Raw genomic sequence first — 18,371 nt, forward strand, 5'->3', positions numbered from 1 at the left:
GACATTGATTGTCAAACTTACATATACGATTATATACACCACACATTAACGAAGATTTTGCGATCTTAGTCTGTACATGTCCTTGAGCGCTTTGGTGCCGAAGTAAAGAGCAAAGATTCCTGTTATGGTGAATCTTTTGAGCGATTTGAAGATCGAAGTACCACAGTAGTAGTCGAAGAAGTAATATTCGAAGGCCAACACCGAGCCCAAGAAGATGTAAACCACAGGGTTGAACTTACTACTGTTATCGATGTTTGCAGCCTCGAAGTAGTTCCATGAAAGGAACAAAACAAATAGAGACAACAGTAACAAGAACACAAAGTTGGTAGAGATGAAACCTGGTAAGTTCTTAGGGTCTTGTCTGAAAATATGGTGTATTTCATCCTTCACGCCAAATCTTGGCGGGAAATCGACAGATTTTTCAGCTCTCAATTTGGACGATGGGTTCAAAGTACCTGCTTTTAAGATCGCGTTCAACGAAGAGTCAATTGGGTCCCCGCTTATAACTGTGATATGGATCTTCTCCTGGGACAACAGAAGCTTGGAGATTCTGGCAATTGGGACATTAACCTCGTAAACTTTTCCCTCAACCAAGCTAGGATAGAGGTACATTTCAGATTCGACGTTATCAGTCGAGAGTGTAATCACAGCTTGCTGTGGAGTGAGAAAAGTGTCTGCACCTGCGGTTTCATCAGAAAATGTGAAGCCAATCGAGAGCTTTGTGTCGGTTATGTTTAGAGGAATGTTTTCGTCGAGCAAATGGAAGTTCTGGTCATCTATTCTTACCAAACCTTTGCCAATTTTGAGGGCCTGACATGGCATCGAGAATATGCTTATCAGCGCCGCAAAAAAGCACACAAAGTTACTCAAGCCACACTTCATAGTTCTGATTGAATTGCTTCGCAAGTATCTGTTACCATCAGATCATACTTAGCATTCATAAGCCGATAGCAAGACAATCTGGTCATTAGCCTTCAAAGTGTCACCATCAGAAAAAACATGGAGACAGTAAACGTGGCGTTTCGCTCGCGTTCCGCGGCCTTTGGTGGGCGGAGATGAAGATCATGAAATGGTTATTACATTACTAGACAACGTATATAAAGGTGCCAGAGCTACTTACGCAGCCTTTGGTTTTCCTTCGTAAGGCGGTCAATTTCTTTGGACATGCTGTCATTGAGTTCCTGGACACGTTTGTTTTTCTCCATAGTCTGCCTAATCACGTCGAACTGGCCCAATGCCTGTTCCACCTGGGCGTTGAGGGAACGTTTCTCTGCACTTAAAGTTGCATTCTCGCCACGGGCCTTCTCTGTCTGTCCGCCAACAGATATTTTTTCTTCGTTAAGCTGCTTGTAGTTGTGCAGCAGTTCGTTGTACGCCTTCTGTCTTTCTACCAAGGTCGCTTGGAGCTCCTGGTTTTTAGTAGAAAGATGTTCGAGTGAGTAGCTCACCAGCTGAGAGGCAGCAGAGTCGTTGAGTATCAGGAACTCTCTGTGGAAGCGCAGCAAATCGCAGTTGTCCTTCTTAGCATCAGCGGCGTCTGAGTCATCTGCAGGCTGGAAGATCCCCAGCTCATATCTGAGATTCACAATCACTTCCACGAGTGAGTTCACACCGTAGATGACAAATCTGTGTAAGACGTTTGTTAGTCCTAAGGGGTGGTTGGCCGTGGAAATGTCATTTTTGAACAAAAGTAACACCAAATTACACCAGAACTTGCTCGAACTTATAAGTTTCATGACATACGCCACCGGGTTGGTTTTCTCCGACTCTGCAAGGAGTTTCTCCTGGTCGACCGCCTCGATGGAACGTAAAAGTAGAAAGTGGAACTCGCGTGACCTCTCGTTTGGTTTCACAATGAACTCGTCAATCAGCAATGCTACTATCACCGCTTGAGCTAAGATGTTATGGGACGCACACCTGTAAACAAATGCTGCCACAAAAGCGTTTGGTTCAATGGTCTGCTGCACCTTATTTTCTTCGGGCTCCTCGGAAGGCATCTTGTTGGTAACCGTTAGCAGTGAGTACACCTTCATCAGATCATTCTTGAATTGCTGTTTCTGCTGTGGCGTGGAGCGCAAAAGAGGAGACAAGCCATCAATCGTAGCGTCAAACTTGGCCTCAGTTTCATTGTCGAACGTGTCATGCCTAACCTGAAACGAGTTTTCCTTCAGCTTCAACGAGTTAAGAAGTAAGGAGTACAAGATTGGAAGGTTCCCCGTATCAAAACTGCCCGTGCGGATCTCGCTCAGCACTTCAATGTAGTCGTTCGAGCTGTGCAGCTTTTTAAAATAGACGCTGCTGGACACGGTCAGATTCGATTTGGTGAGCATGTTCACGACGTAGTCCACCTGATATTTACGGCTCTGGATGAGGTATCGCTCCTTGAGGACCAAAAATGGCTCCTCAGCATCACCGCTTGTAGAGTTTCCATGCTCCGACGATGCAAAGCTCTTTCTGGAGCGTCTCTCTGTGATTGGAGAGAATTCCGAGCCCTTGATCCGATCCATTCCGTACATGTCCAACGTCTCTGGCTGGAACTCGTTCGACGGTCTCGTTGGTGTGCGTGGCGGACGCATTGGCAAGGCCGGGGAGTCGGGCACCGCCTCTTCTTTTCGACCGTCCCCAACCCTGACTCTCAAGTCGACGATATCGTCCTTCTCATCGTCTTCGTTCCCGTCATCGCTCGGCGACGATGCCATCACAGGTATTATCAACGAAGCCGTACGGGAGTTTCTCAATTGCGCACTCACGTTACGTGTTGACACCCTCGGTGGAATCGGCGGAACCGATGAGGTCGTGCTCTTCAGCTGTTCCTGCATCTCTCTTGTGCGATCTCTGCCAGAACCTGGTTCACCACTTTCACCGACCGATGGGGTGATTGATAATGGAACGAGGGGGGCTCCACCCACGCCTCCGTTCGAGGCCATACCCTGTCTTGGCTCACTCATAAAATTGGTTGCTCGCTTTTATCCTAGGAAAACTCTAGAGCTGTCTGCTGTGCTTCTCTAATCTCAATCACCAATTGACGTTTCCTTTATCTCTGGCCATTGTTCCCGGCTTCAAGGATGCATGCTCCGTTAGTTGCAAACCCAAAACCCAAATCAGAAATTTCGGGGCGATCGACTTACTTTTTGTTTTTTATGGATTTTTTCCATTTTTGCTATTTTCTTTTTTTTTTGATCTTTTCTAAAGTTTTGAAATTTTTTTCCTACTACAGAATCATGTTAAGAGGAAATGTACGATAACCGAAGCACCTTCTGGCCAGCAGCTGGCGCAACATAGGACACAACACAACCAAATATGTCTAACATTGTTGGGATAGAACATGACAGGGTGACAAACACCACATCCACTGACTTTCCAGGCTACTCTGCGGATTCGGCTGGCTCTGATTGGGACCTTGAGAAGTTCAAGAAATCGTTCAACCTCTACATATCGTACATTTCAGAGAGAACAGCCAACTTCGACCTTGTTGGGCTTGATACGTCTATTGCAAATGCTTTCCGTAGAATTATGATTGCGGAAGTTCCTTCGGTGGCCGCAGAGTACGTCTATATCTTCAACAACACATCCGTTATCCAGGACGAAGTACTGGCACACAGAATCGGCTTGGTTCCATTGAAAGTGGACCCGGACCAGCTCACCTGGATCAACAGTGAGGCAGACGAAAAGGACAAATTTACAGATGATAATACCATTGTCCTTTCTCTTGATGTTGTATGCACCAAGAACCCAAACGCTTCCCCCGACTCCACGGACCCTGACAACCTTTACAGAAACCACAAAGTGTATGCCAAGCACTTGAAGTTTGAGCCACAAGGTCGTCAAGTCGAGCTTTTTGCCAACAACCCTGTTGTTCCATGCGACCCTAATATTCTATTAGCCAAGTTGAGACCAGGGCAGGAAATTTCCCTCAGAGTCCATTGTATCTTGGGTATAGGTTCGGATCACGCAAAATACTCTCCCGTTTCGACTGCATCTTACAGACTTCTTCCTGTAATTGACATCAAGCAACCTATTGTTGGAAAAGAAGCGTTGGAGTTCCAGAGTTGTTTTCCTTCGGGCGTTATAGATATAAACGAAAAGGGTGAGGCGTACGTGAAGGATGCAAGAAAAGATACCGTTTCAAGAGAGGTGCTCAGACATGAGCAATTCAACGGAAAAGTCAAGTTGGGTAGACAAAGGGACCACTTTATTTTCAACGTCGAAAGTTCTGGTGCCATGCCACCTGAGGAAATATTCTTCAAATCTGTCAGAATTCTTAGAAACAAAGCCGAATATTTGAGAAACTGTCCAATCGGGAACATCAATTGATGTTAGGATAAAGCATATATATTCATGTACCGTCTGTAATTTAAAAGAATTAGAAAAGTAAAATACAGGAAGCTCCAAATACTCATTTGGTCTCTTCTGCATGTGCGTATGTACATCGAATTACAGAAAACTGATATGAAAAGTAGCTTACAGTTTCATAGTTTCCCAAAAGCTTCAAATGGATTGAGTTTGAGAATAGTGGTCCTCCCTTGACGCCCATCATATTCCCTCTGTGGATCGTTGGTGCTATTAGCACCCTCTGTTATCCTTTCTACTATTCCAAAACCCACTATATAATTCAGTAAAACCTCAATCAATTGTATCGTAATGATAAAGCAGTCTAGCATGATGATAGTAAAAAATTTCATAAATTTTGACCTTAGCTTGGTTTCCCCAATCATATTCAACAGCACAGATCCTGTGGTGAATGCATTCTCCGAAGACCATTGATCAAGATTTGCATAATGCTTATTCGAATAAGCACTTTGCCGTATACTCTTGTTTAAAGAACCAAAAACGCTATAGCTTATAGCGCCGTAAGTATCATCCAGACAAAAAGCAAGTTGATACACAATCATCAAACCCCATCCAACAGCCAGACACAGTAGGATCTTCTGTACAAACTTTACCTTATCCGCCACAGTCCACCGTGAAAACAAGGCTTCAATATCGTCAAAGCTCTCTGTGGATGCGATGGTATCAACGTTAAGTTCATTGTTAGCATCGCCGGACCTGCCAGGTTCATTTCCGTTGTTGTTAGCAACCGTGCTTCCAGCAGTAGTGGAATTTGTCCCCGTTACTCCTGATAACCGGGAAATATTGAGCCGGCTAAGGCCTGGAATCATTTCATCGCTACCATTCGAGGGAGACATCACATAGGACAAAACCAACTGCATAAAACATCGCAGAAAGAAGCATAGCACCGACTCATCATAGATGAATAAAATATAGTACAGGACATATAGTAAGATTGAAAGATCGTTACTGAATTCGCTTGACAAGATCTTCACCTGTTGCTGGTATAATAACATGTCATTGTATTTTAGTAGCTCCTGAATTCCTGGCTTTACAAGCATATCTTGCATCTGGCAATAAAAAGCTGTGTTCACTTGCAATGGCGTTTGAGTCTGTGGCTCCCCATCGACCTGGAATTAAACGATTAGAGAACATGCCCTGTCGTGGGAGGAAGCTATAAAGATCGTCCCTCCACCACAAAGCGCAGCGTTTAGATTACGTCAGAAAATTTGTTCACGAAGATTACTTTTCAAAACGGTGAGGATTAAGTGTAGACAATTAATATTAGGAAACAGCTAAAAATGTACATATTAAACATGATTATCTAGGTTTTGTATCATATATATATAGTGGTAGGAAGAACATGGCAATTTAGTTTTTCTGTTCGATGGTGTGGATCATATCACCACCCAAAACTGCACAGTTCTTCAAGACATCTTCCACGTCTAATCTCACAAGGTCTTTACCACCATCAGTAGGCTGTATAGGATAGGCGATGCCAACTCTAAATTTTCTCGATTGGTTTCCCGGAACAACCAACCCTGTAATTACACGATCACTGTTTGCGTCAACCAAGCCACCGTACTTACGGACACTCCAAACAACAACTTCTCCAAACCTTGAAATCAAATCCTTGTAATAGTTTATTGCTGGATCCGAGGATTTCTCAGCCTCTTCGTACCTGGTGAGTGGTTCAACAAGGTTTTTAAATTTGATGTTTGTTGGCAAGACACCAGAAAGTCGGCGCAATTTTTTGGAGTTCAGCTTAGCAGAATCCAATTTAATGACAACGTCATAGTCTTTCAACGCTGGAGTGAAAATCAACTTGATGAATTGATCGCTGATCTCCACTCCATTCTGACCATTCTTGGAAAGAACATCTAAGACCACTCTAGATAATGATGTCAAACGTGAAGCAATAACCAGAGAGATACCACGGGTCCAAACCTTACCTGAAATGTCTTCCTTGGTTCCTATGAAGTAAGGAACTTTGACACCTTGTGGATCACTCTCTCTCAACTTGGTAAACGACTGATTGATAGTCTGGAAAGTTGTGAGATCAAGACGGTCACTGATTCTATCAACGTAACTTTCCTTGTCTGGGTTGACTTCGTAATTACCATTGAACTCTCTGGACAAGTCAAGAATCAAAGGTTCTTCTCTCCAGTTCCATTTAGATAAGAAAGATAGAACCCTCAAGAAACCTGCCATGACACTTCCAGGAACACCGTATGGAGCTGGATCAACAAAAGATTGCAAGACAATCAACTCGACAACTTCTTCTGGAATGTGATTCAAGATCATTTGAGAATCTAACCATAACTTGAATAGACGAACAGTTGCAGAATAGTATGGGAAATGGGTTGCTAAGATTGAAATACTACGATGGTGTTTAACTGCATTGATATATTTTTGCATGAACCTAATGTATGATAATTCCACTGAAGCCAGCTGGGAAGGACCAGTAGCCTTCGATGCTGATTCAATGGCACGCAAATAAAGAAACTCGTCATTCTCTGTAATCACTCTGATCGCAAATCCATAACCGTCGCTCTTCAAAATTCTTAACACAGATATATTTGAGTTATATGGAACTGAAGATTTATCCTTGACAATGTATGCATCAATATATTCGTCACTGTTCTTCTCCAAAAGTTCACTGCAAACTTTCAATAAAAACGCAGTCTTGGTATCTTCTAAAGCATTGATCTCATCAGGCCAACGGGATGACGATTCAAATTGCAAAACACAATCATTGTAGAAATCTGGATTCCCTGTTGCAAATGGAACAGGTAATAGAGGTGACGTGTTTCTCAACGAAGGAGAGGTAGGTAGTAAGCTTCTAACTTTCAAAGTTAGGTCCAATGCTAACAAATCCTTGGCCAATTCATCAAATGAATTTTTAAGCAAAATGAAATGCTGTGGTAAAATAAGAGGTTGAGAATTCGAAGAATGTGGAACCAGAGGAGAAGGTAATAAAGATGTAAATTTGGAAGAATTCACAATGATATCATTAGATAGTAAATGGGAATCGTTGGCGGAATTAGACATGTGTCTATCTAAGACGTATTTGACGATGGTTAATACGACAGAGTCGGTTGGTGAAACATCCCAAAGACAGCTCCACTGAACAGTGGTATCTTTGTATCTTCTAACTTGAGCCTTATCTCCCCAAAAAGAGACGAATTTCTCACCCAATTCTTTCTCCGTGTGTAATGGACCCTTTGTTACACGTTTATCGGATTCGCTTGGATTGAAAAACAAACCTATAATCAGATGTAACGAGTTATTCAAGTTGTTTGAGGGCTTCCTTTTACCAGTGGACCATGAGGGAGTATTTTGGGAAAGGTGGACGTCAATCTGATAAACGCGATCATCCAACGCTTCGAGTAAGATTTTGTAGATTTTATTACAGAGGTAATTTTCTAACGTGACAAAGGATATTTTTTCTAAAGATCCAAATTTATCTTCGTTTAATTCTATTAGTTTGGAGTATGGCATGGAGACAACAGAATCGTACTTCAAGTATGAATTTGTGTTGTTGGTAAGAAAAATTTGGTTAAAACGGTCCTTGACCACATCGTTCAACAAGTCCATTGTTTCGATTGCATATTTTTTCAAGATGGAATAGGATGACTTAGACATTTTCCAGAGGAGATTTATCTTCGTGTTTTTATCAAAAACTGTTGGGATATTGAAACCTGATTTTTTGTAAACAGATTTGTTGTCACCAATAAGAGAGCTGAAGGAAAGATGACCGTCATCGCAGATGTCCTGGGTTGCAATATAGCGGATGGTACCTTTGAAAAGTTGGTAGCAGGAGTAACCGTGCAGTAAGATTTTATTTGAAGATGTACCACCACCTTGTAATAAAGCCGCCATGAGCATGTTGAATTCAAAATGGCCGAACCCACCCTCATTCACATTAGAAGAAAACCCACGCTGGGACAACCAGAGTTTCCCCAATGCTGCTGCATCTTTAAAACTTTCTGTTGATTTTTTCGTTGTGTATAAATATTTCAAATAGTAGGAATAAGTTGTAGACGAGAGGATGGAGGCGTTGTATAGAGGGGTTGGCGGTAAATCTTCTATGGAGGTGACAGATGAGTTTTGGATTCTGATGCAATTTCTGTCGGGCAAAAGCTTCTTACTCTCGAATGTTCCAAAGGGAAGGCCGATCAAAATTCTAATGGAAAAGTTAGTCTTGTTGAAAAGAAGGTCCTTCTTGCTAGAGGAGGCTTCTGGGTCGCTCGAGATAACCAGGGACGGACAGAGTTTGTTACCATTGTGGTAGTCATACGTGAGCTTGATGGGCAGGTTGTGTTGTGGGGCCAATATGGAGAGATGATGGGTGAGGTAGGCGAGATAGAAGGCCTGTTTGTAAAGGACTCTGTAGTTCAAGTAGTCCTTCTGCTGTATGAGGGACTTCTGCATGGTGAGGCAGACGTCGACAGACATGCCGTTTTTCTGCTGGATGCCTGTTTTGAGGCCGAAGGAGCCTATGAGGGAGACGTCGTCCGGAGCGGTGTACTGGAGAGGGTAGTTGAGGAAGTTTGGCTTTGGGTCTGGGAAGGGTATCGAGACATTGGAGGAGTCGAAGTAGGCGACAGCGTCGTCGAAGGCGAGCGGGTCGGACTGCGGTATAAGCTGGATGATGCTGTGAAGCTTGTGGAGGATCTTCTCGATGAGGAGGCAGTGTGAGTCTTTGAGCTTGAGCTCCTTGATGAGCTCGTCGATCTCGAGCTTGAAGATGTTCGACTTGAAGAGCTCTGCGGTTTCCCTTGCGACCTGGAGGTCGTGAGCGGAGAGCTTCTGTCTCTTGGCGAGTTTCGTGCGCTGTGGTTTCTGTTCCTGTTCGGCGGCTTCGTCCTCGTCTCCGTCTTCTTCTTCGTCTTCGTCGTCGTCTTCGTCTTTTTCGTGTTTTGCTGTGTCTGTTGATCTGCCACCATCAGTTTCATTCCTGGCTGCACCGCTTCCGTTGGAGGCGGCGCCAGACACGTCTGTGCCTGTGCTGGCGCCTTCGGCGCCCACGGCGCCCACGGCGCCATTGGCACCGTCCACATCATCGCGACGTCTTTGTCTCTTGACCATGGTGTCGGGGTGCTTGGCAGGAAGGCGGACTATTAGAAAAGAGGGTGTTTCCGACGGAAAAGAGATGCAAGCTTGCTGACGGGCGGGTGGCTGGCTGCTGGTCTAGAGAAAAAGCAGCAGAAGGAGACAGCGGGAACGTGAAACAGAAGACCTGCAACACTGGCACGAGCTGAGCTTGTGAAGATAAAGCAGTAGAATTTCCATTTTTTTTTCTTTGCCTTTTTTTTCTCACCGTTTTCTCTCCGTCTCATCCTCTCTCTCTTTCTCTGTCCGCCTCCAGCGTCGCGGCCAATCCCTTCCACACCGATCGACCCCTTTTTTTGCCCCGTTGCCCCGTTGCCCCGTTGCCCCGTTGCCCCGCGTCGATCGGCTCAAATCGGCGTCGATCGACCACTTCTGCTTTTTTCTCTTTTTCTCTCTCTGTCTCTCTCCGCCCGATCCCCGACAACGGAGAAGCGCGGGCCCGTCGCCGTCGCCGGAGTCTTCGCCGCCCTCCGCCTCCCGAGGCAAATAACCCGGGCCGCCCCTATTATTAGCAGCAACGTGTCGCCCGCACTGGGCCTCCGGAGTCGCCGTCGCAGCGTGCCAGGCAGGCCTGTGGCTGGCTGGTCCGCGCGGTGCCCTCGAGCACGCTCTGCTCTGCTACGCTGCTCCCTCTGCTCTGTCCGGACCGTGTGTCTCCTCGGGCATCCCCCGTCTCCCCTCCTCGTGCACTGGGGTGTCGTGTCGTGTTGTCTCCCGTGTGGTCTGGTCGTGGTGCCGATTGAGCAGCAGGGACCCAGCACATTACAGCAGGGAACAGAAGACACAAGTCAAGGTTCACACAGGCAGTCGTACAGAACCCTTCTCGAGCCCGACCTGTCTACTCTATCGCTGTCTCTGCATTTTTTTCAGCGTTCTCCACTGCACGACAGACCGATCCGACATCCACAGGCCTCCACGTCTCTTCATTTGTATGATCTAGCCGAGAAAGAAGCCCCCACACGTCACACCTTCTCCGTATATTCATCCATTCCTACGCCAAGCCAGATTACCTCCACCCCCCGCAATGTCTCTTTCCAGATACTCCAGGGCTTTGGTTGTGGCAACCTACGCCGTCAAGGCGACACGCCCCAACCTGAGCAGACCAACGCTCTTTTCCCCGTTCATCATCCCACACAATAGCAGCAGCGGCGCCAGCCGCCGCTGGAACTCGTCGGACTCCCACCCAAAGTCAAAGAACCCTGCAGAGGTGGCTGCTCCGGTGCCTGTCAACACCAACCCCAAGAAAATGACCATCTGGGAAAAGGTCAAGCACGAAGCCCACCACTACTGGGAGGGCACGAAGTTGCTCGGTCTGGAGATAAAAATCTCCTCCAGACTCTTGCTCAAGATGACCGCCGGGTACGAGCTCACCAGAAGAGAGTACAGACAGTTGCAGAGAACCACCGCAGACGTGTTGAGACTCTTCCCTTTCGCCATGTTCATCGTCATCCCCTTTGCCGAGTTGCTTCTCCCGGTGGCTCTCAAGCTCTTCCCAAACCTTCTTCCATCCACCTACGAGTCCCAGGGCGACAAGGACAAGAAGCTCGCCCTGTTGAGAAACACAAGATACAAGGTCGCCCAGGTTTTGACCAACTCCAAGCAGATGGTCAATGTCACCTCCACCTTGTCTGACGAACAGATTGCAGACTTCAAGGACTTCCTCATCAAGTTGAGAAACTCCAAGTCCTCCGAAATCAAGCGTGACCAACTCTTGCGTGTCGCCAAGATGTTCAAGGACGACTTGATCCTAGACAACTCCCCCCGCGGTATGTTGGTCGCCTTGGCCAAGTACATCAATTTGAGACCTTACGGTACCGACCAGATCTTGCGTTACAGAATTCGTCACAGAATGCTGAAAATCAAGGCCGACGACAGATTGATTGAAGACGACGGCGTTGACTCCTTGTCCATCCCAGAACTTCAACAGGCATGTGCATCCCGTGGTATCCGCATGTTCAATGCCACCCCGGGCCAGATGCGCCAGTACCTTAACGAGTGGCTCGACATGCGTCTCCACGAACATATCCCTTCGACCTTGATGATCTTTGTCAACGCCTACACTTACGGCGATGTCGAAAGCTACCCTTCTACACACGAAGCCCTGAAGGCCGTTCTCAGCTCGTTGCCAGTTGAGGTGTACCATGAACAAGAATTACAAGTTGACATGGACAATGCCACCATTGAGCAGAAGTTGAAGGTCTTAAAGGAGCAAGAACACTTGATCCAGTCTGAAAACGTCCAAGAAAAGGACCACAAAGTCTTGGTCAAGGACAAACTGAGTTTGGACGATGACAAGCCTGTTGAAACTGAACACCACTCAACTTCCTCTTCCACCTCTCCCGCTGCGGCAAAGAAATAAATATCTCCTCGAGTGATTCATTATTGAATCCTTTCTTAACAACTACATATTTCCCCTCAACTCAGGCATGACATGACAGATACTTATGATGAAATTAACAAAAAAATTATATAAACATAAAGTGTCAGTTGGCTACTGACTTCACTTCTATTGATTGTGCAATCTCTGAATCCGAAAAGAGTTGTAAATTAGACTTAAAAAAAATTACAAAAAAAATAATCGAATAGCATCATGTTGAAGCTTACATTATTCTCTTATAAACAGTCTCTAAATAAACTTAAAAAAATTTAGGTATATGTATTCTTTTCTTATCGATATATACTTCATCCTTTATAAACTATACTATACTACACTATCATACACTATTATCTTGTCCTTTTTGTGTTTCCAACCTTTCGATACTCATGGTGAGTTCGTAAGTGATTCAATCTGTTCTCTCGAGATAGATGATAGGTAAGATTCCGGTTCGGCATGGTCCAAAGACGTCAAATGCGCAAGCTTCAACTCGTTCCTCAACTTTTGAGACTTCGACACCTTGACATCCCCATGTTTCTTCATATACACTACCTGATCATCATCCCCTTTTGCTTTCTCAGAATCGTCATGTTTTAGCTTCTCTTCCTCCTCCTTTGCCCTCAAAACGTCCTTCATCGCCCTCTTATTTGCCATTATATGGTATTTCCTTTTTTTCATGAACGACTCCGGCGGCGTATACACCCACTCATTTTCCCGCTTGCGCTTCCGTGACTCTAGCTCGTCCCTTTCCATACAAGCAAGATCGTAATCCCACACCGTCGCATACTGTTCAAAGATTTGAGCCTTTGAAGGCCTCCTTGCATGACCGGAGTCAAGCTTTCGTAGCTTTATCATTCGCCACGTGGATCCTCGATCGCCAAACGTGAACGGTATGCGATCAACATCATCTGCATTATTTCGATTAAGCTTTGTTGTTTCGCAAGCTACATGGGAAATAGAAGTTGTCGATTCCTTGCCCTGCTGCCCATAAGGGTCATAGTTAATCATCTTGCGTGTTTTCTTGTTATGGTAATCACTTTCTGTCTCTACTCTACCCAAGTCTGTTCTGTTGAGCCCCAAATCTATGCCTCCATCTTCACCTCGTAATCGGTCTACTACGCTTCTTGGCTCATGTGATTGTGGCTGATTTGGATTCGCATCATCGGCAAGCTCATCGCATGATGTGTCAAAATCAGGCGCTTCCTGTACTTCACAAACACCTAATGCAGGGAAGGAGAGTGGGGGAAGTTCAATCTTCAAAGAAGGAAATCTGCAGAATCGATCTTCCGTTCCTTCCTCTTTCTGTCTAGTTCGCTCTTTGTGATGTCGGCGGTGGTGATGATGATGGCCGTGGTGGCCGTGGCGCCTATGGCGATCTTCCCGTCGTTTATTTGAGTCATCCTCTGGAAAGCCTTTGCCCCTCGAAGAACGAGTCCTTTGCGGTTCTGCTTGAGCAGCAGACTGTATCATCATCAATCTTTCATGGTTCATTGTGTGACCTATAGAGAAAAGTTATGTACCGTTTAATGCAAAACACCAGGCACCGTAGTACTAAAAGAAGAGATAACGGTGCAGTTTTTCATGCAAGCAGAGGGGCGTGACTTTTTTCCTTGGTTTATTTTTTCGTCATAATATTTTCATTCAGGTTAAGAAACTATAAAACAGATAAGGTGTGTGTAATTATTTACGGATATGGACGTATCCAATAGTCAAAAATAGGATACCAGTAGGTTTCTGGCATCAAGTGAATTGTCTAGAACCACCTCTGACGAATTCTAGCACCTTCCATCCTTCGGTTTCTGGATTGTCCATCTCTTCAGGAACTCTAGTTACAACCATGGCGTAACTGGAAAGTAATATATCTTCATCACTACCTGCAACAAGCTCCCCGGTCTTAAACTTTCTGTACAGATTGATTTCTTGCACTCTTGCACCAATAACCATGACTGGGATGTTGTTAGGCTCAAGAATCTTGTATGCGGCAATGTCAACGCCTCTAATGTCGAGAATCTTACCGTCAGAGAAAATGCCTTGGTCTCTCAACTGCTTTTGCTTAGCAGCATATATATTGAATGGAGCTTCTGACAGCCAGCTTTTGAGAACCTTCTCATCACCTTGGATGTAAGCCTCAACAACTTCAGGCACAATATATTCTCTTAACTGTTTTTGGAACGCAATGGAAGTGAAGTTGGGATCTAGGTCTCTAAACTGTTTCACAACCCTGGCAGCCTCGGTCTCAGCAAATAGCCCACCAATTTTGTTCAGAATAGTTCTGATCAAAACCAACAATGGGTTTTCTGCTTCTTCCCATTTTTCTCTCAAAATCAAGAAAAACTTGCCAATAGCTGAGTTTGGTTCGATTTTCAGGTTCTCCTTGAAACTCGAGGTTGGCTTGATGTCGGTTGCAACCAGAGCGCTACCTGCCTCCTCGTTTCTCTTCACTGTTTTTGGCTTCTTGGCCAGCTCCTTCTCTCTTCTCTTTAGTCTCTCTTCCTTGGTTTCATAGAGACCGTAAGAAGATGAACCTTCGTTGAAAACTTCAGAAACGTCTTTGTACGCCTTCGTTTTGGTCACAGGCTCGACAACTTTATCGACAACATCTGCTGTGGTTTCGGCTGTTTTTTTCACAGCCTGACCAACCGGTGACTCCCACGCCTTGTATGCAACATCACCAACCACCTTGGCGGTGCTCTGGACACCCTGGCTCAACTTACCCGAGCCCTTTTGCGCAGTGGCGTAGGCCTCCTTGGCTCTTTTGAACGCTTCGGAGTCACCCAGCTCATCGGTGGCACTCTTCAACTGCTTGATCTGGTCGGTTAGCTCTGAGCTCTTTTTCCATTCTTTCTTGAAAGTGTCCATGAAGACTTGCATTGGAGATTTTGGTGCAAGCACAGTGCGTGCTGAACTGAAGGAACGACTTCCTAGCAACATCAAGGAGTTTCTGACGGTTATCTGTCTGTACATCCTAGATTATTCTATGCTGTTTATATATGCAGGTTCTTGTTTTCGCTGACAGATTCTATATACAATTGGGAGTATCTATAACGGCTTGATTTGTTTCTGCTTTTGATGAGAGTCTCTGCTGAGCTTCCAAGAGACCGCTTGCTGTGTGCGCAATATGTACAAGTAATGGAGCGGCGTGTGTATGAAGCTCTCTTTTCCTCCTTTTTGTAGGTTTCCCGACCTCAGCAATTCACCTCCACCTTTGCCATGGCCACTCTCCACACTTTCTTCAACAAATTCATGACTTTTTCACAACTCGCCGAAGATGAAGAAAAACCCGAAAAGCCAAATTCCGCGCCGATCGGCGGCCCACGCAAACGCAAAACTGAGGCAAGAGACGGATCTATGTGGAGTAGCAGACCCTGCTCAAGTCCAAGACACGTCTCTTGTCATTGGCCTGTTAGGCAAGACAAGCGAAGTACCCCAGACATCGACGATATCAAGCCGTATACTGGAGAGCCCGCTATTGTCATGGGCTTAGAAACGAAATTCATGAGGTCGTTGAAACCCTCCGGCCCTGCACCTCGAGATAACCTGTACGTATCCGAATTTACATTTCAGCTGTTTTACACGCTTTCATCATACTAACGACATCCACTTATTGTGCAGCAACAAACGCCCATCGTTGAGTCGACCCATTCCTATTGAATCGGGCTCCCGATTGGCGAACTCAAGACGAAAAGCCCGAACGACGAGAGCAACGACCCCTGACACCCCCATAGTGATCCAGGACGGTGATAACGGTAACGAAGACGGTGATGTTGCTGTAAAGATAGTTTCTGACGGTCAGAGCACTCACAGCATAGACGAGGAGGCGAAAAATGGAAGCAAAACAGGCAGTTCTGGCGAAACCGCCAAATCAGCATCTCAATACATCAACTATGATTTGGCAAAAGTCACACTCATCAATGCTTACAACAAAGAAGTGACGATCTCAGACCCGGTTGTGGAGATCTTCTTTCGCTCTAGAAAGCTAAACATATTGAGTAACGACCCAACGCTCAACCTCCAAATACCCTACCACAATATCAAAGTGTTGAAACTTCCTAGGCCAAGCTCGGGAAAAAGACTAGTACTGGTTCTGCTGGAATTGAGAAACGATAGTGTACAAACTGTCAAGGGTAAAAGCCACGATGTTGAAAAAATAGTTCTTTACTTCAAAAATGTGCTTAATTTCAGACAAGTCCAGCAAATCAAGCATTTGATAGGTGAAGACTGTCTTTTTTCCCATTTCGACTCTCAAGAATTGCTCCGATATTTTGATTTGCTGTCTTTCGAGCCTACGAAGTCCGAGCGCTTCTATGGCTCAGGAAATTTCACTGAATCCAAACCAATATCAAAAGCAACATTAGCATCGGCATCGGCATCGGCAACGGCATCGGCATCAGCATTGGCACTAGCATCCGCATCGGCATCGGAATCCGCATCGGCATCGTCACCATCATTAAAAACAGACTTCTCAAGCTTGGAAAAAACAGAGAGAAGGGGACGATCGCATCGGGTAGGTTCACAAATCAGGTATAAAAACGAAGACCTAGAAGAAGAAAAAGCGAATGAACAAATGGTTTATGAAAATGGTGAAACTGTCATCAACGACTATATACCAAGTGATGATCAATTAGTTTTAGAGCCAGATTTAAAATACAAATTTGATAGCAAAAAAACTTTCACTATAACTAACGATGATTTCAAGTGCCTTTACAATGGAAATTGGATTAATGATACTCTGGTTGATTTTTTCTTAAACTACTACCTCAAATTGGCAAGAGAAAAGAAAATACCGAAAACTAATAACATTGAAATACTGAACTCTTTTTTTTTCACTTGTTTATCCAGGCCTATTGAAGACGACAATTATTACCGGAACGTTAAATCGTGGTTTAAAATGAACGATACTTTATTTGATAAAGACTTTGTAATTATCCCAATAATGCAGGATCTACACTGGTACTTTGTCGTCATCACAGACTTGAAATCCCTTAAAAGAAAGCATACTACGGCATTACTCAAAGAAGAAGGAAAACAGATAACCGAAAAAGAAGAAAGAAAACATTTAACCGAAATTCCTTCAAACGAAGGAAAGTATGATGATCCACTGAAGAGTGAAGGAAATGAAAACGATAAAAGTGTTCATGAAGAGGGATCCTTTGTTCCTGACTCTAATCCCGAAATTCAAAGCACATATCAAGATAGCGAAAAGAATGAAACTGAAGATACTCAGTCACAAGCAGGAGAAGAGACTTTTGACTCAGTCAAACAGTCAGAAGAAACTAATTTCAACCCAGATACAAGTTCACTTCTCAGCGCATTATTAAGCGATGATAATGATGACTCCAAAAACGATTGCGTTGTGAGCCCTGCCAAATCAACTTCAGAGAAAACTGTTGGAGTCGCTCATATTTGCATATTAGATTCCTTAAAAAGAAATCATGAGAAAGCTGTAGGTTATTTGAAAAGTTTCATTATAAGCTACGCTGCAGACAAATATAACTTTGTTGTGAAAAGTTCCGAAATAGCCAAAAATGTCTGCCTGGTCCCACAGCAAAAGAATTTTAATGACTGTGGGCTACATCTTGTTTTCAATGTGGAGACAATGCTAGCTGATCCATTAAATTTCACCAAGGTGATCCTAAAACGAAGCAGAAATCGTAGAAATATATACAAGGCAAGAAAAGAAAATGAGCTCATTTTTAACTCTAAGAAAAGACTCACTTTACGTGAAGATTTGCGAGAGCTTTTGCTTAACTTACTCAAAAAACAAGTTATTGCAAGCGGAGAAGATGCATCAAAGATTGGTGTTATCACAGCTAAAGAAAAGAGATTGTTAGATTTGAAAAATTCTTCAGATAGTGGAAACAGCTCAAGTGGCAAGAGAGAAAATGGTGATATTAATGGTAATATCATCATTTCGAGAGATGAAGATAATAAGAAAGGTAACAGCGGCGACTTCAAAAGCAGTGCTGACACTAGCGATAATGGAAAAAAGAGTGAAGGATTCAAAAATGATGATGATGATGATGATGACGACGATTTGGTGATCGTTCACGCTAATGATAAAAAACCTATTCAGCCTGAACTGGAGCTTTCACATGTGGTACCCTTAAATGAATCTGCTAATCATAATCTAAGAGCTCAATCCCCTAAACCACAAGTAAGGAGGGGAAGGAAAAAGAAAGAATTTGTAGTAAAAATTAAAGGTGGCTTGAGTAATGAAAATAGAGGCTTCCATAGCGAATCATCAACTAAAAATGAGGATCAAGGCGACAAAGAATACGAAGATAATGACTCTGATGCTTTCTCCTTGATGGATGAAAACACTGGAATCTTGAAAGCTAGGCCACCTTCGTCTGGTTCTATGATCAAAAAGCGACGTTCACAAAGATCCATGAAAATGAAAGCATCAAAAAATAATTTGAGCTCCGACTCTGAACAAGAAATGGGTGATGAGCCCTTCAATGATAAAACAGTAAAAGAGAGAAATTTACGTACATACAGGACTCGAAGGAAACACCCAAGACCTAGAACAGAGGCTAATGACTCGTCTTTCAAT

At 44.3% G+C, this 18,371-nt stretch overlaps 8 protein-coding genes across 8 annotated transcripts; 2 read left to right on the forward strand and 6 right to left on the reverse strand.

Moving 5' to 3' along the window:
• Positions 1–45: 45 nt before the first annotated feature.
• PICMEDRAFT_57511 (hypothetical protein) lies at positions 46–822 on the reverse strand (the record flags this gene model as incomplete). The annotated part of the gene is made up of 1 exon (XM_019163243.1): positions 46–822. The coding sequence occupies one exon, from the start codon at positions 820–822 to the stop codon at positions 46–48; it is 777 nt and encodes a 258-aa protein (XP_019020598.1).
• Positions 823–1,063: 241 nt separating this feature from the next.
• On the reverse strand, positions 1,064–3,045 carry PICMEDRAFT_76048 (hypothetical protein). The gene has a single exon (XM_019164944.1). The coding sequence runs from the start codon at positions 2,946–2,948 to the stop codon at positions 1,113–1,115; it is 1,836 nt and encodes a 611-aa protein (XP_019020599.1). The 5' UTR covers positions 2,949–3,045; the 3' UTR covers positions 1,064–1,112.
• Positions 3,046–3,250: 205 nt separating this feature from the next.
• Positions 3,251–4,636, forward strand: PICMEDRAFT_14933 (hypothetical protein). The gene has a single exon (XM_019160600.1). The coding sequence runs from the start codon at positions 3,301–3,303 to the stop codon at positions 4,312–4,314; it is 1,014 nt and encodes a 337-aa protein (XP_019020600.1). The 5' UTR covers positions 3,251–3,300; the 3' UTR covers positions 4,315–4,636.
• PICMEDRAFT_102618 (hypothetical protein) lies at positions 4,378–5,479 on the reverse strand. Its single transcript, XM_019159653.1, has one exon. It carries the CDS (start codon positions 5,397–5,399, stop codon positions 4,470–4,472), a length of 930 nt encoding a protein of 309 aa, XP_019020601.1. The 5' UTR covers positions 5,400–5,479; the 3' UTR covers positions 4,378–4,469.
• Positions 5,480–5,597: 118 nt separating this feature from the next.
• Positions 5,598–9,861, reverse strand: PICMEDRAFT_14934 (hypothetical protein). Its single transcript, XM_019160601.1, has one exon. It carries the CDS (start codon positions 9,418–9,420, stop codon positions 5,701–5,703), a length of 3,720 nt encoding a protein of 1,239 aa, XP_019020602.1. The 5' UTR covers positions 9,421–9,861; the 3' UTR covers positions 5,598–5,700.
• Positions 9,862–10,687: 826 nt separating this feature from the next.
• On the forward strand, positions 10,688–11,701 carry PICMEDRAFT_21857 (hypothetical protein; the record flags this gene model as incomplete). Its single annotated transcript, XM_019162226.1, has 1 exon — positions 10,688–11,701. A coding segment is annotated over one exon (1,014 nt), but the record flags the coding sequence as incomplete, so codon positions are not given.
• Positions 11,702–12,205: 504 nt separating this feature from the next.
• Positions 12,206–13,309, reverse strand: PICMEDRAFT_9956 (hypothetical protein; the record flags this gene model as incomplete). Its single annotated transcript, XM_019165154.1, has 1 exon — positions 12,206–13,309. One exon carries the CDS (start codon positions 13,307–13,309, stop codon positions 12,206–12,208), a length of 1,104 nt encoding a protein of 367 aa, XP_019020604.1.
• A 114-nt stretch (positions 13,310–13,423) lies between these two features.
• Positions 13,424–15,027, reverse strand: PICMEDRAFT_14936 (hypothetical protein). Its single transcript, XM_019160602.1, has one exon. The coding sequence runs from the start codon at positions 14,780–14,782 to the stop codon at positions 13,559–13,561; it is 1,224 nt and encodes a 407-aa protein (XP_019020605.1). The 5' UTR covers positions 14,783–15,027; the 3' UTR covers positions 13,424–13,558.
• Between the last annotated feature and the right edge of the window lie 3,344 nt (positions 15,028–18,371).

This window comes from Pichia membranifaciens, assembly GCF_001661235.1.
Source record: "Pichia membranifaciens NRRL Y-2026 unplaced genomic scaffold PICMEscaffold_1, whole genome shotgun sequence".
Lineage (NCBI taxonomy): Eukaryota > Fungi > Ascomycota > Pichiomycetes > Pichiales > Pichiaceae > Pichia > Pichia membranifaciens.